The sequence below is a fragment of the Glycine max genome, chromosome 11 (genome assembly GCF_000004515.6).
Source record: "Glycine max cultivar Williams 82 chromosome 11, Glycine_max_v4.0, whole genome shotgun sequence".
In the NCBI taxonomy this organism is placed as follows: domain Eukaryota; kingdom Viridiplantae; phylum Streptophyta; class Magnoliopsida; order Fabales; family Fabaceae; genus Glycine; species Glycine max.
In genome coordinates, this window is record NC_038247.2 from 17,210,112 (window position 1) to 17,223,196 (window position 13,085).

A 13,085-nucleotide genomic window follows, 5' to 3' on the forward strand; every position below is an offset into this window, starting at 1 on the left:
ATATATATATATATATATATATATATATATATATATATATATAGATTTTTATAGAGATAGACTCACATCTCTTTTACACGGGTCTTAATATGAGTGTGTATATACACACTCTCCTAAATATATATATATATATATATATATATATATATATATATATATATATATATATATATATATATATATATATATATATATATATATATATATATATATATATATATATATATATATATATATATATATATATATATATATATATATATATATATATATATATATATATATATATATATATATATATATATATATATATATATATATATATATATATAACTTTTTTAAAGGAATTATATGACAAATTAAAATCTTTTAGATAATCAGTGTACGTATTTCATCAATTAAATTATAAATATAATATAATAATTATAAATTATTTTAAAAAATTTAATATATATTAATTTTTATCTTATCCTGTCATCATAATTTTATTTAATTTTTTATTTTAATTAAATGGTAGCAAGACAGACAAAGTATATATAGAAACAAACCAAATCTTCTTTATTATTATCTCAACAACATATGGTGGTGCAACAGGCACAATAATACTCACAGGCATTGGGTGACCCTTGAAGCATCACATATGTATGTAGCTAGCTTATATGGGTACAACTGTGGACATAGGTAGGAACGTAGTTCCCCAGCAATTCCTTGCATGCATTATTATGCACGTACATGCAGCTTACCAACGTCAACACATTACATATATATTTTGGATAATCATCTTATTATACAAAATATCTATTAACTTTATTTTTTATTGAAGAATTTAATTGACCACTTTTAATACTAATCATTTTAATCATATTTTTCATTCAAACAACTTAAACTCAAAATCTTATTTAAAGAAATTGAGTCAAATTTCACTTGTACCAACAACCTCTTGTTAATTCACAAACACACATATACACACACTTATATATATATACCCTTCGTCTACTAATTAACCATTCCTATTCGGGCTAGCTGGTTTGGTATATTCCATGTGGCCACTGACTGTACGTTCGCCAGGTCCACCCGTTCCAGGAATTTCATGGATATCACTATAGCGGTTCAGAGGGATTTGATGCTCATTATTATTACCATTACTGTGTTCTCCCTCCTTCTCTTGTAGCATGTTGTTGGCCACCAAAGTCTTCACATGGATAGCCATAGAAGAACTTGCAAGCATCAATATTGTTAGTGCAATTACCACAAGCCTCATTTTCATTTTGCTTCTTCACCCTTCAACACATCAACTACATTGGTTTACTTAATTAACCATAATAAAAACGATGTGAGCTCATAATATAAAACTAAGCATACTACACATTCATCCATGCTAATAAATTGTTAATCATAAGCAAGAACATAATATATATATATATATATAAAGAAAGAGAGAGAACGGAGAAAAATTAGGATTTTCTCATCGCCTAGCTAGCTAGGCTCTGGTATCATATAAAAAATGGAAGAAATTAGGGTTTGCTCATTATTAAATAACTGATACAACTGGTATATACATATATACGAGGTATCCAAAATATAAGATAAAAGATTAGTTACAATTATTTGAATTTAAACCTAACTAACTAATCACGCCAACGATATATGTATGTATACGGTCTTAAACAAGGAAGAAGAAGATACGCAAATAATCAGTGTGAGCATAAGTTTATTCTTAAAACTTGAATTTTTTTTTTAAAAAAAAAAAAACAGCCAGCGTATTTAGTTAACGCACCAGATATAGCTAGGATGCTATAGATATGTGCCTTTGTAGTTTGAATGATCTCACACGATAGAGGAAAGGAAGAGGCTAAGCAACTTAAATAGGGCATAGGCACGGGAATGATAATTTGAGATAGAATCCAAGGAAAATAATATAGTGGTGGGGTTGTCACCAATGACGTATGAGGCAATATCTATAGTGCGATGCCCATTAAAATTGTTAACTAAACAAATTAAATGATGACATGTTTTGTCCATATTTTTATGTGGGCTAAATAGGGAAATTCCACCTAATGCTAGACATTCAAAATATAGGTTGATATCCAATTTGGTATCCATGATATTTTTTTTTTCTTTTTAATGGTATGACCAAGTTGGTTGAATCGTGGGAAACACAATGAGGTGATGAAGAATCATTTCAAATCTACCTGAAGGAAAAAAAAATGGGTGATCGGTAGAATTTAAACGGTTAAGCTTGTTTGTTGAAATAGAGTAATATGTGTGTTTGGACAAATTAATTCTGAAGAAGTATGTTTTTGTAACACACTCTCGATCTCCATCAAAAGATACATCTACCTTTTTAACTTTTTAAAAATATCAAAACTATGTATTTTTTTTTTTTTTACTTTTGCCGAATATTATCAAATTACCTTAGGCTTTTCAAAATATATATCTTTCCGTAATTATGAAAACACAAACAAGCAAGCTTTTTAAGAACATAAATTCTAATTTCTATTAGTTTAGGTCGATCGTAAATTTATCTAGTAGACTATAAGTTAAGGAGATAAAGTACACACACTCCGTCTAATTAATATAACTTTTCGTTGTTAATTACAAATTTAACTACTAAATCATGTACTGTTATTTTGATAATTATACGTAGATGCTCGATATAGTAAATATTCATAAGTGTGTAAAAAATTTACAATCGACATTTATATTTTGAAAAAATGTATTATAGGTGAAAATAAAATTAAATAATAATGTATTAACTAATTATTAAGATAATATGAAATTTCATAAACTCAATTTATTTAATATGATTTTTCAATTAAAACTTATAAAAATTCACCATTTGATTGAAGGACTTCATTATATCATTTCTACAAAATTTATGTTAATTAAAAAAATTATACAAATAGGTAATGTATATTTTAAAAATTAATAAACTACCAACTTTGTCCCTAAAAGAATAAAAACAAGTAGGGTTGTTTCGGCCAGACCGACTAGCTAAGGCCTGAAAAAGTAGGTCATGCCAATTTTCTCTCCCTTATTTATATATACTTTATAAAAAATAATAAATAATAGATAATACCAAACTAAATAGGGTTGATCGTTTTTGAACCTGCATTTCACTAGTTGAAGAAAAATTAAATTGGTCTAATTATTTTTCGACAAACATCAGTTGATGATATTTTTTAGTTGACGTTGGTCAATGTTATTTTTCAGACAATGTCGACTAGAGTTTTTCGGTCGATTTTGGTTGGAGCTATTCTTTAGCCGATGTTGTCTAAAGTTTTTTTGACCGACTTTGGCTGATGATGTTTTTCAGCAAATGCCAGTCGATGCTAATTTTCGGACGAAGTTGGTTAGGGTTTTTTTCAATTGACTTTGGTTGGGACTATTTTTTGGCCAATGTCTTCTAGAATTTCTTCGACCAACATCGGCTGATGATGTTTTTCAGCTGACATCGATCGAGACTATTTTTGGTCGACGTTAGTTAGGGTTTTATTTTGATCGACATTGACTAGGGTTTTTGGTTGACATCGATCATGGCTATTTTTTGCTTACATCCACTAGGGTTTTTGGTCGATATCAATCATGTCTAACTTTTGCTAACATCAATAAGGGTTTTTTCCGTCAATGTCGACTAAGGCTTTTTTACCGTTGGCATCAACTAGGATTTTTTGATCGACATTCATTGGGGCTATATTTTGGCCCGTCAATTGAAAAATATCACCAACCAACATTGTCTAAAAAAATCCTAGTTGACGTCAGGCAAAAAGTTGCATCAGCTGTCAATTGAACAAAAAAAAACCTTAACTAATGTCAGTCAAAAAATAACCTTGATCGATGTCAACAAAAAAAAACTTAGCTGATGTTGGCTAAAAAATAGTCATGGCCAATGTCTGCCAGAAATCATCATCAAGTGACATTGGCAAAAGAATAGTCTCAATCGATATCAATGAAAAATTAATCTCAGTCAAGGTTAGCTAAAACAATTAAGTTTTACATTTTTAAATTAAAAATAATTAAGTTTTAAATTTTTTGTTTATGGATGGATATCCATTAAAAATAGTGTTAATAAATGAATTGGATGAATTTTTTATTCAAATAGATCAAATTGAATCAAATCCATTAAATAATTTTTCAATTTAAAGAATAAAAAAGAAATTAAACCCAAATTTGAACATTAAAAAATATTTAAATCTTAAACAAATATTTTATCATCACTTTTCATTTCACGTAATTAATATATTTCTTACATTAGGAAAAGAAAAAAAAAAGAGAATATCGTAAGTTTGAATTCTCTTGTTAATAACAAATATTTATCGATAAAATATATATATATTTCCTACCCTAATTGGTGGAGACCATATTATGATTATGTTTGCCTTGAAAGCTTTGCTTCTTCCTTGCACTACTTTTGGACCAATCTAATTTCGCTTTAATACAACGCATTTAACTTCTATTGGAAGAATAATAGGGAGAATAATACCCCAAGTAATAGAGGAGAATCTGTAATCAGTGCTTATACTCATGAATTTGGCCTCAATTTGTACTTTTTACTGTACACATTAAATATATGTTTCCGCTATTATTTATGAACTGTTATTTTTAACAACTTTCCAACTATTTATGTTATAATGTTCAAAACTAAAACATTAATATTAATACCAGGTAATGGTATCCGTAATGAAAATTCTGTTATTGCCTTCTTCGATCAAAAAAATATTAAATAATATACATATGTAACTTGCTAAACGAGACAAATATCAAGAATGCAAATGACATTAGCAGGCGCTAATCTTCTTCCAAGAAATTACGTTAATTTCTTTAATCATTAATTTCATATTTAGTTTGAATGTTTGACTAAGGGTTATTTTAATGATAACGTACGGTGGTAAAAATTGAAAACTTTTGACAAGGGGAAAACACTATCCAAGCCATTGAAAACTTCAAAAAATATTTTTTTTAAATTTCTTGTAATAAAAATCACAAACCAATTCCACATGCACAGTACATAAATATATATTGGAACAGACTCTGATCAATTTAGTTGAACATGCGCTTCCTTGCACCTATTTTTCTTTCAAGTAATTTCAACGTATGACACAAAACTGCATATAAGAATGACCATTGAATTGGTCTTTGTTATATTTTTATGTTACAAATTTCAGACAGTAGACAAAACTTGCGATCTAAACACACCTGGTGTAAATTAGTAATTCACTTTTGGCTGAATCAAAGGCGACTTAACGTGTACATTAATCCGACTAACACATTTAAATATTTGTATTCGGATATCATATACTGTCTTGGACAATACATAACTTTTATATATATATATATATATATATATATATATATATATATCATTCTAGTGGCTTCTCGGGTCCGATCCAACTTATTAATTAATTATATTAATAAATCATATTAACATGGAGCTAAACTCTTGTCTGAATTATTCAACTTTGAGCTAGTTATATATTATGCATAAAATCCGCATCACATTTTTCATTTTATTCCACACATACTTTATTGTGATAAGATCCCATCACATTATGTATTTGAACTTTAAAAAATTAATGTCCTATATTTAGCCTCCTAAAAAAGGTTGTTATGATTTATATATAAATATTAAATGTAATAATAGTAATATACTAATATGTTAATTCAAACATAAAAGATAGGTATAGTAAATTCCAGAAAAGATAATCTTAATTTTCACATGTTAGAGGCAATCAGATCAAGGGGCTAAGTAGGGCGAATTTGTTTTTAACTGAAAATATTAAGGCAGATTAATTCTTTATAAGGACAAGTGTGAATAGGTGAAATTTCATATTGAAAAAAAAAATAAACAAATTAAACAACATACACATATATAAGTAAGAAAATTTTCACAAATATAATGTTTTAAGATTTTTTATTAAAAATAATGTTAAATTTACTTGACTTATAAGTGACAAACTCACAAATTTAATGTTTTAAGATTTTTATATTAAAAATAGTGTTAAATTTACTTGTGTGGTATGGTATGTTAGAAACTCGTGGCTCAAGCACACTCCACAATTAAACTTATATGTTGTTGAATTTGTTTATAATTAGTTTTCTAGACAATGTTGGAGAACTTTTTTTAACTAGAATAGTATGTATGTTATTGCATTAATTTAAAATATTCCCTAAAATTAAAAAGGAAACTTTTATTATCCCATTTCATTGTCAAGAAAACATTTTCCATGTATTAATTAGAAGTCGTATACATTCTTAATTAACCCTTAATTATTTTATTTTATACTAAAAAAATTGGTTGATATAATAAAAAAAAATTATAAGCACGTGTGGAAAAGTCTAAATCCTGGCTTGAGAGCTCACGCAGTTTTCTGTTCAAACTGAAAGGGATCCTGTTGCTTAATATGATTTGGTTTTAACTTTTATGAAGTGTTTCAATTTGCTTCTTATTATGTGATGGACTGTGAGTCAATTATGTCGTACAAAACTTCAAAAGAGTGCATTAGTTAATGTAAGAATGGCTTTTGTTTTTGTCAAACCATGACTCGTCATCGCAAACGTTAGTGAAATAAATTCTCCCAAAAAGCATATTTTTAGGAGTCACTGAAATACAACATGCTACATAGTTATAATTAAGGACATAAAACGTGATTACTGAAACGTGTAAACAGACATATATTGTTGGTAACAAATGGCAACTTCTTAATGGTTTCCGAAATTCCTAAAATACAAGTCTAGAAGAAAAGTGTCTTGAATGACGTCAAAGTAATCGCTTTCACATTTCAATCCTTGACCCTTAATTAATTCCCAAATTCTTAATTAATTTTATCATACCTGTACCGTACGTGGCTGCCTATAAATATAGTACGATCTTTAAATCCTTACCAGCATTAATTCTATTCCACATACAACAACAAATATACATAGCAAATTACACTCCATAGCTCCTAAGATGGAAAAGCTTGCTAAGCAGGTTCTGATTTGCAGTTTATTAACTGCACTTGTTTTTTTATCATGCCCACTAATAATGTCTCATGAAGTTGGTAAGGATCCTTTTGCTTAGTTGCTTTGTTCTTAATTTGCATGCATGCGTCAAAAAATTAAATGGCCACAACTAAATAGAAGTAGCATTTTTTAATGTATTCACACAAGCATACACACACACAAACTTTTCTGGGATTTTTAGTTTATCAGATTAAAAACTAGCCAGGTCCTATATGTATATGGTAATATTTGTAAATGTTAATTCATTCTTTGATGACACGTATATAGAGGACGAGAGCGAGTTTAACTATGATGTAAAGAGTGAGATAGGACCATTTAATTGGGGACACATTAAACCCGAATGGAGTCTATGCAAAATTGGATCCATGCAATCGCCAATTGATCTGTTGAATGAGAGGGTTCAAATAGTATCCCATTTGGGAACTCTCCAGATGAACTACCAACCATCCAATGCAACTCTGAAGAATAGGGGCCATGATATCAAGGTTAGTCAATTTGAAAAAATATTTTATTTATTACTATCACTAAATATTTTTCTACTAATAATTTTTGTGTCCCTTACCAACTTTGTTTGAATGTGAATAGCTGGGATGGCTTGCGGGCACAAGCTTTCTACAAATTAATGGAACTGAGTATGTACTTAAACAGTTCCATTGGCATTCTCCCTCTGAACACACCATAGATGGCAGAAGGTACGTATATTATATTAATTGCAAACATATTTCTTTAGCTTTACAAGGAATTAATTAAATCTGTAATCTGTATATTTAAATCTCTCTACATCCTTGCATACATACGTAATTCTTTTTACAATAAACTATCAATTTAAGCTCTCAAGTATTATCCTCTATCCTAAATATTTCTTAAAATAATGAAACTATTATATAAGTAGTCTTTAAAGTATTCAATATCTATTGATTTAGTCCTTAAATTAATATATTTTACTGATATTTAGGAATTAATTTAAAGAATTTTTCAATACTCGGGGTATAACAGTAGCAATACTTTAAGAATGAAAATGATGGTTTATTTTTTTATTGTTCTCCTATAATTAAAATTAGAGTTTTATTTAAATAATCAACTTAATAAAAAAATTGCATTAAAGATCCAGATAAAATATTTTAAACTAAAACTCTAACTTTGATTAGAGAGAAATACCAAAATTATATAAGGAACTGTATTTTTGTAATTGCTATTCTATTTTGTAGTGCTTTACATAGGTGGTGAAATAATTTTTGTACTCATCTGTTTTGATATAGTTCGAACACAGCTTGTGCTTCTTGACCTGAGTTTTAATAATACTTTACTATTAATTTACCTATCTAAATTTTATCCTCCAATTAATTACCAAAAAGATTTACCCTTACATAAATTAATTAAATACTTCAAATAATAAAACTAAGTATTTGAAATAAATATCCAATTGCTTTCAGGTTGGATCTAGAGTTACACATGGTGCACGAAACTCCATCAGGACAAACTGCAGTGATTGGAATATTGTATAAGGCTGGAAGAAGACCAGATCCTTTCTTGTCACTGGTAAATTAATTAAATATGCCAGTGTCTTTATATATGTCTTTGTTATGATTGAATACTAAATTTCTTATATATGTACATACATCTTTTTTAGTTAACGAACCACTTAAAGGCCATTTCTAATAGTACGGGAGCAGAAAGAGAAGTGGGTGTAATGGATCCAAGGCTGGTTAAAATAGGCACAAGCACAACACTGTATTACAGATATATTGGTTCGCTCACTACTCCTCCATGCACTGAGAATATTGCTTGGACCATGCTTAAAAAGGTTTGTTAGCTAACTCTACTTTGCATGATATATCAATTTAGCGGTATTTGGAATATTTATTTATTCGTGTTATATTATAAATTTTCCTTTTTTATTATTTTCTTCAATATTTTATAATTTGAACACCTGTGTAATTGATCAGGTGAAATCCGTTTCAAAAGAGCAAATCAGATTACTTCGAGATGCCGTTCATGATGTAAGTTACTATAGTTTTTCATATATCTCACATGACTAAAGGCTCACGATACAAACCAGGAATTTATAACTGTATAGATAGAGAGAGAGAGGAGTCGTCAATTTGTAGGAAAAAAATATTTGTTTAATTATGATATTGTAAAATGAAATTAATTAGAATATACTAATAATGAAAAAGTTTTGTAATAATTAAAGTGTTTGTTCAATCATAAAATGTCAATTGAAAATTACTAATTTGTATAATAATTATTTTAAAATTCATATTTATGATAAATTTGCAGGATTTTGATGCTAATGCAAGACCATTGCAGCCAATAAACAACCGCTTAGTGCAGCTAAATAAGCCGAAAGATCATCGTTAAAGTTTCAAGACATTAGCGAGAGCATATATAAAATAATAAAACGACCAGAATATGATTTGGGATTTTGGTGGGAGAGTGATTTTTCACATGCACTAGGTCTACACGTGATTGTTATTTCTGTATGTTTATTTCATGTTTTAGGCTATATATTTTCAATTTCAATTTTTTATTTCGTTCATATATATGTATTAAAATAAATTTTCAATTTTTCATCCCCACTGAAGTCAATCACGTGATGTATTCAATTCCTTTACTATGTTTAATATTAACATTAATTGTTGGCAAGCTGATTTTCCTTAATTTGCCCCTCTATAAACATCCATCAGTACCGAGGGATATATATATATATATAATAAAATCTAGTTTGTCTCACCCTAGCTACTATGTTTAGTCCTTTACATACCACCAAGAATTCCACTTGAAAATAGAATTACAGGAAACAAATTTCTAGACTATTAGAAATGTTTTTTTTTTCCTCCAAGCGATCTCTTTTAAGCTACACAAGTATTATTTTGTCTTTGCATCTTCAGCCACGTACACAAGTATATTTTTTTCTACCAAATCTCTTCAAGCTTTTATGTAAATCACAAACAAATTAATGCCGTAACCTTAGGCTATATATTGTGCTATGATATTAAACAATGGGATGGGATAGCCCAATATGCTAGAATAATATAAGTTTGCAAAGAATTAATGTTTCACAATGAATAAAAAATATTCATACATTTGTTCTCTAGAATTTTTGTAACTTGTCTTCTCTTGAAGCCTTTAAAATATTCATTGGAGTTCTCCTTTGATTTTCAGAAAATGTAAACGTTGAGACATTTAATATAACAATAGTCATGCATAAGTTGATAAAGCAAAGTGCTTATCTTCTTTTCTAATACTTGTGCCATGCAGCATGCGGGGATTTTCTTCTTTTTTCTGATTCAAGAGTGAACCAGTACCTTAGGATAAAGCTAGCTAGCCAGTCAATAGTTATAAAAGCAATCTGTAACTGACATAGGCTTCAATCGCCAACTGGTACACCAATCCAGTAAAATGAATGAGGGCCGGGTCTGCCTATCTAATTCATGAACAACACTAATAGATTTTTTTTCTGGTGTACTGGGCTATTTTTTTGCCGAGACCTAAGAACTAATTTCTCAAAATACTAAATTTTTTTTAAGGAGTTAGATCTCTTTCGAAAAATGTCTTTAGTTGGTACAACCATATCAGTCTGGAATCAGTACGTTCATACAGTATAGGCATGCAAATTTTTAGAAAATGCAGACAATGTACCATAAATTATGAGTTAATTAATGCTTTTTGGTCCTATTCATATAAGCTACGGTAGCTTATTTCAAGTGTACTCCTTGAATCTTGGTATTTGGAATCCTTTTATAGTAGTATTTGTCTAATTCCATTTCCCTCTGGCCTCCCACCTTTTAGATTGGTGCCTAACACAATGCAGCATTAGAAACATCTACAAAGTTTTGTACAGGTCTGCTCATATTAAAGACATGCTAATTAAGAAAAGAGTTCAACTTAGTCACAATAATTTAGCTTCTTCTTCATTTCATATTCTCAATGATAACATCATTAATGCATGACATGCTCATCTAAATTCTTGCAATGTTGTCTCCCCCTTGTTGTTACTTATAACCGGAACAAAACCAACCACCTTCCCCAACTAGCTAGAGACTCCAATTGTTTTATCGTATATCAACATCATCCAAAATTAATTACTAAATGACATGCTATATGATTAGCCTAATGACATGCTCACGTAAGTCTGGAACCCGAATTAGAAACTTTTGCGTGGTTACTTGAATATTGAATTTATTAAGTTTTTTCATGTAATTCTTCCAAAACGGTACTGCGCTCACCAATTACCCAATTATACAATAAGTCATTTGATCGAGTTACGTAATTGCCCAGATGAATTGGTTGCAGTAGTGGAGCAGTTAAGCTTTTAAGTCACGTACTTGAATTGAATTAAGCATTAATTAAGTCACCAATTCTTCAATATGATATATCCTTGCCCACCTATGAAACGAAACAAGAGGAGACGCAATTGGTCGTATGAGATGAGACGAGAGTTGAGCAGCAATTGTTGTGGTTTTAGTTTTAGCTCACTGCTCACGTGAATTTTTTTTTTAATTTAAATTTTAGCTGGGATATTATGATCCGTTTAATTAACTACTTGTTATAATTAATAAATTTTAAGAAAATAAATGATAAATATAAAAAATAATTCTAAAAAAAATTACTCTTCAAATAAGTTAATCTCACCCCTCTCTCTCTCTCTATTTATTGACACAAAATAGAGGAAATGAACTCAATACATTTCAATAAGGCAGCCAACTCGTGTGATGAAAAGCAACACTGGGGTAACTTACAATATCAGTAAGGGACGTGGCTTACTGGTGGAGATTTAGGTCATATGCATGGAAACTTTAGTTGGATCTTCATTATTCTCATTGTACAGCAAAAAAAATAAAAAATTCTTATCTATATTTCCAAATTTGTTTAAGAAAATCACATTAAAAAACTATAATAACGTAAATATTTTATGTTTAAATATAGAGTAAATTATATTCACACCTTCTATATTTTTTTCAAAAGACACCTGACATTTTTTTCTTTTTCACCTAAAAAAACTCCTTAATTATTTAACTCACGTTACACCCATATTTTCTTCTTCCTAAACACCGTTTAATAATTTAACAGAAAATAGATACATATTAGTTACATGAATTTTAATAAAAATTTATGTTTAAAATACTCTCATATTCTTCATCTTAACTTTATAAAAGACATGACACAATTTTTAACCTAAAAATATTTTAACACTCTTTTTTCTTTTTCTTTTTTCTCTAATTGGATGTGAATCCAACTTTTTGTCCTACGTGAACCTACCTTATTGGTACGCATGTATTAACATCCTTCCTTCTTCTTCTTTTCAGTTCAATTTTTTTTATACATGTTAGGTCGTTTGGTTCTTGTGTTTTTGTTAGATGTGTTTCCAACAATGTCTATTGATTAAATTTGGTCATTTGCTTCAAATTTTAGTGTTTTGCTCCTGCATTTATGTTTTTAACTCCTTTCTTTGAAATATTTGTTTTTGATGGCTAGGTGTTTGATGTAACATCTCGGTCAAAAGTTACATTTTCTTCAAGTGTTAGTAACAATAAAGTAAGAGTCAAATATTAAAGAAAAAACTGTTATTATTTTAAGAAAGATTTATTCACATGATCAATTGTTAATTTGTTATTAAGTATTTATCAAAAAATATTAGGACAATTTTATCAATTGACGTTAGTTAACACTGTTAAAAGAAAAGGGGTAAAAGTAATATAAAAAAGAGAGAGAAATTGGATGCAATTTGAGAAAAACATAATAATGCGAGTATAACAAAAATGTTAAGATAATTTCATTTGCTCACATATTTCATTAGATATTAATTAACGGCGTTAATAAAAAGAGGGTAAAAGTAATATAAAAAAATATCGAGTTTAATTTAAGAAAAATATAGAAAATTTTAGTGTAATTTACTCTTAAATACAGCAAAAACACAAAAATATTAACAATTTTTTGGTGTTATCTATCTTTGATATATAAAAACACATTCGGACCATTTTAATATAATACAATTTATCTTTAATTACTTTTTTTCCATTAGAGGTTGTTAAAGCATATAAAAGTTATTCATCTTTACTCTTTATATGTACTTTTCGTAA

The 13,085-nt window shown here is 28.5% G+C and overlaps 1 protein-coding gene and 1 long non-coding RNA gene across 2 annotated transcripts; one reads left to right on the forward strand and one right to left on the reverse strand.

The window, feature by feature from the left end:
* Positions 1–537: 537 nt before the first annotated feature.
* On the reverse strand, positions 538–2,181 carry LOC102669483 (uncharacterized). The gene is made up of 2 exons (XR_416805.3): positions 1,778–2,181; positions 538–1,281 (listed from the first exon to the last, which is right to left on the reverse strand). It is a non-coding gene; the product is annotated as an uncharacterized lncRNA (long non-coding RNA).
* Positions 2,182–6,902: 4,721 nt separating this feature from the next.
* On the forward strand, positions 6,903–9,638 carry LOC100811978 (alpha carbonic anhydrase 7). Its single transcript, XM_003539152.4, has 7 exons — positions 6,903–7,040; positions 7,270–7,487; positions 7,588–7,694; positions 8,436–8,541; positions 8,633–8,806; positions 8,949–9,002; positions 9,283–9,638. Exons 1-7 carry the CDS (start codon positions 6,950–6,952, stop codon positions 9,361–9,363), a joined length of 831 nt encoding a protein of 276 aa, XP_003539200.1. The 5' UTR covers positions 6,903–6,949; the 3' UTR covers positions 9,364–9,638.
* Positions 9,639–13,085: the final 3,447 nt, after the last annotated feature.

Bases quoted from the DNA above. Each gene is read 5' to 3' on its own strand.
- LOC100811978 (XM_003539152.4), top strand. From the start codon at position 6,950: ATGGAAAAGCTTGCTAAGCAGGTTCTGATTTGCAGTTTATTAACTGCA. The intron at 7,041-7,269 runs GTAAGGATCCTT...ACACGTATATAG, and splicing joins AATAATGTCTCATGAAGTTG to AGGACGAGAGCGAGTTTAAC. The intron at 7,488-7,587 runs GTTAGTCAATTT...GAATGTGAATAG, and splicing joins ATAGGGGCCATGATATCAAG to CTGGGATGGCTTGCGGGCAC.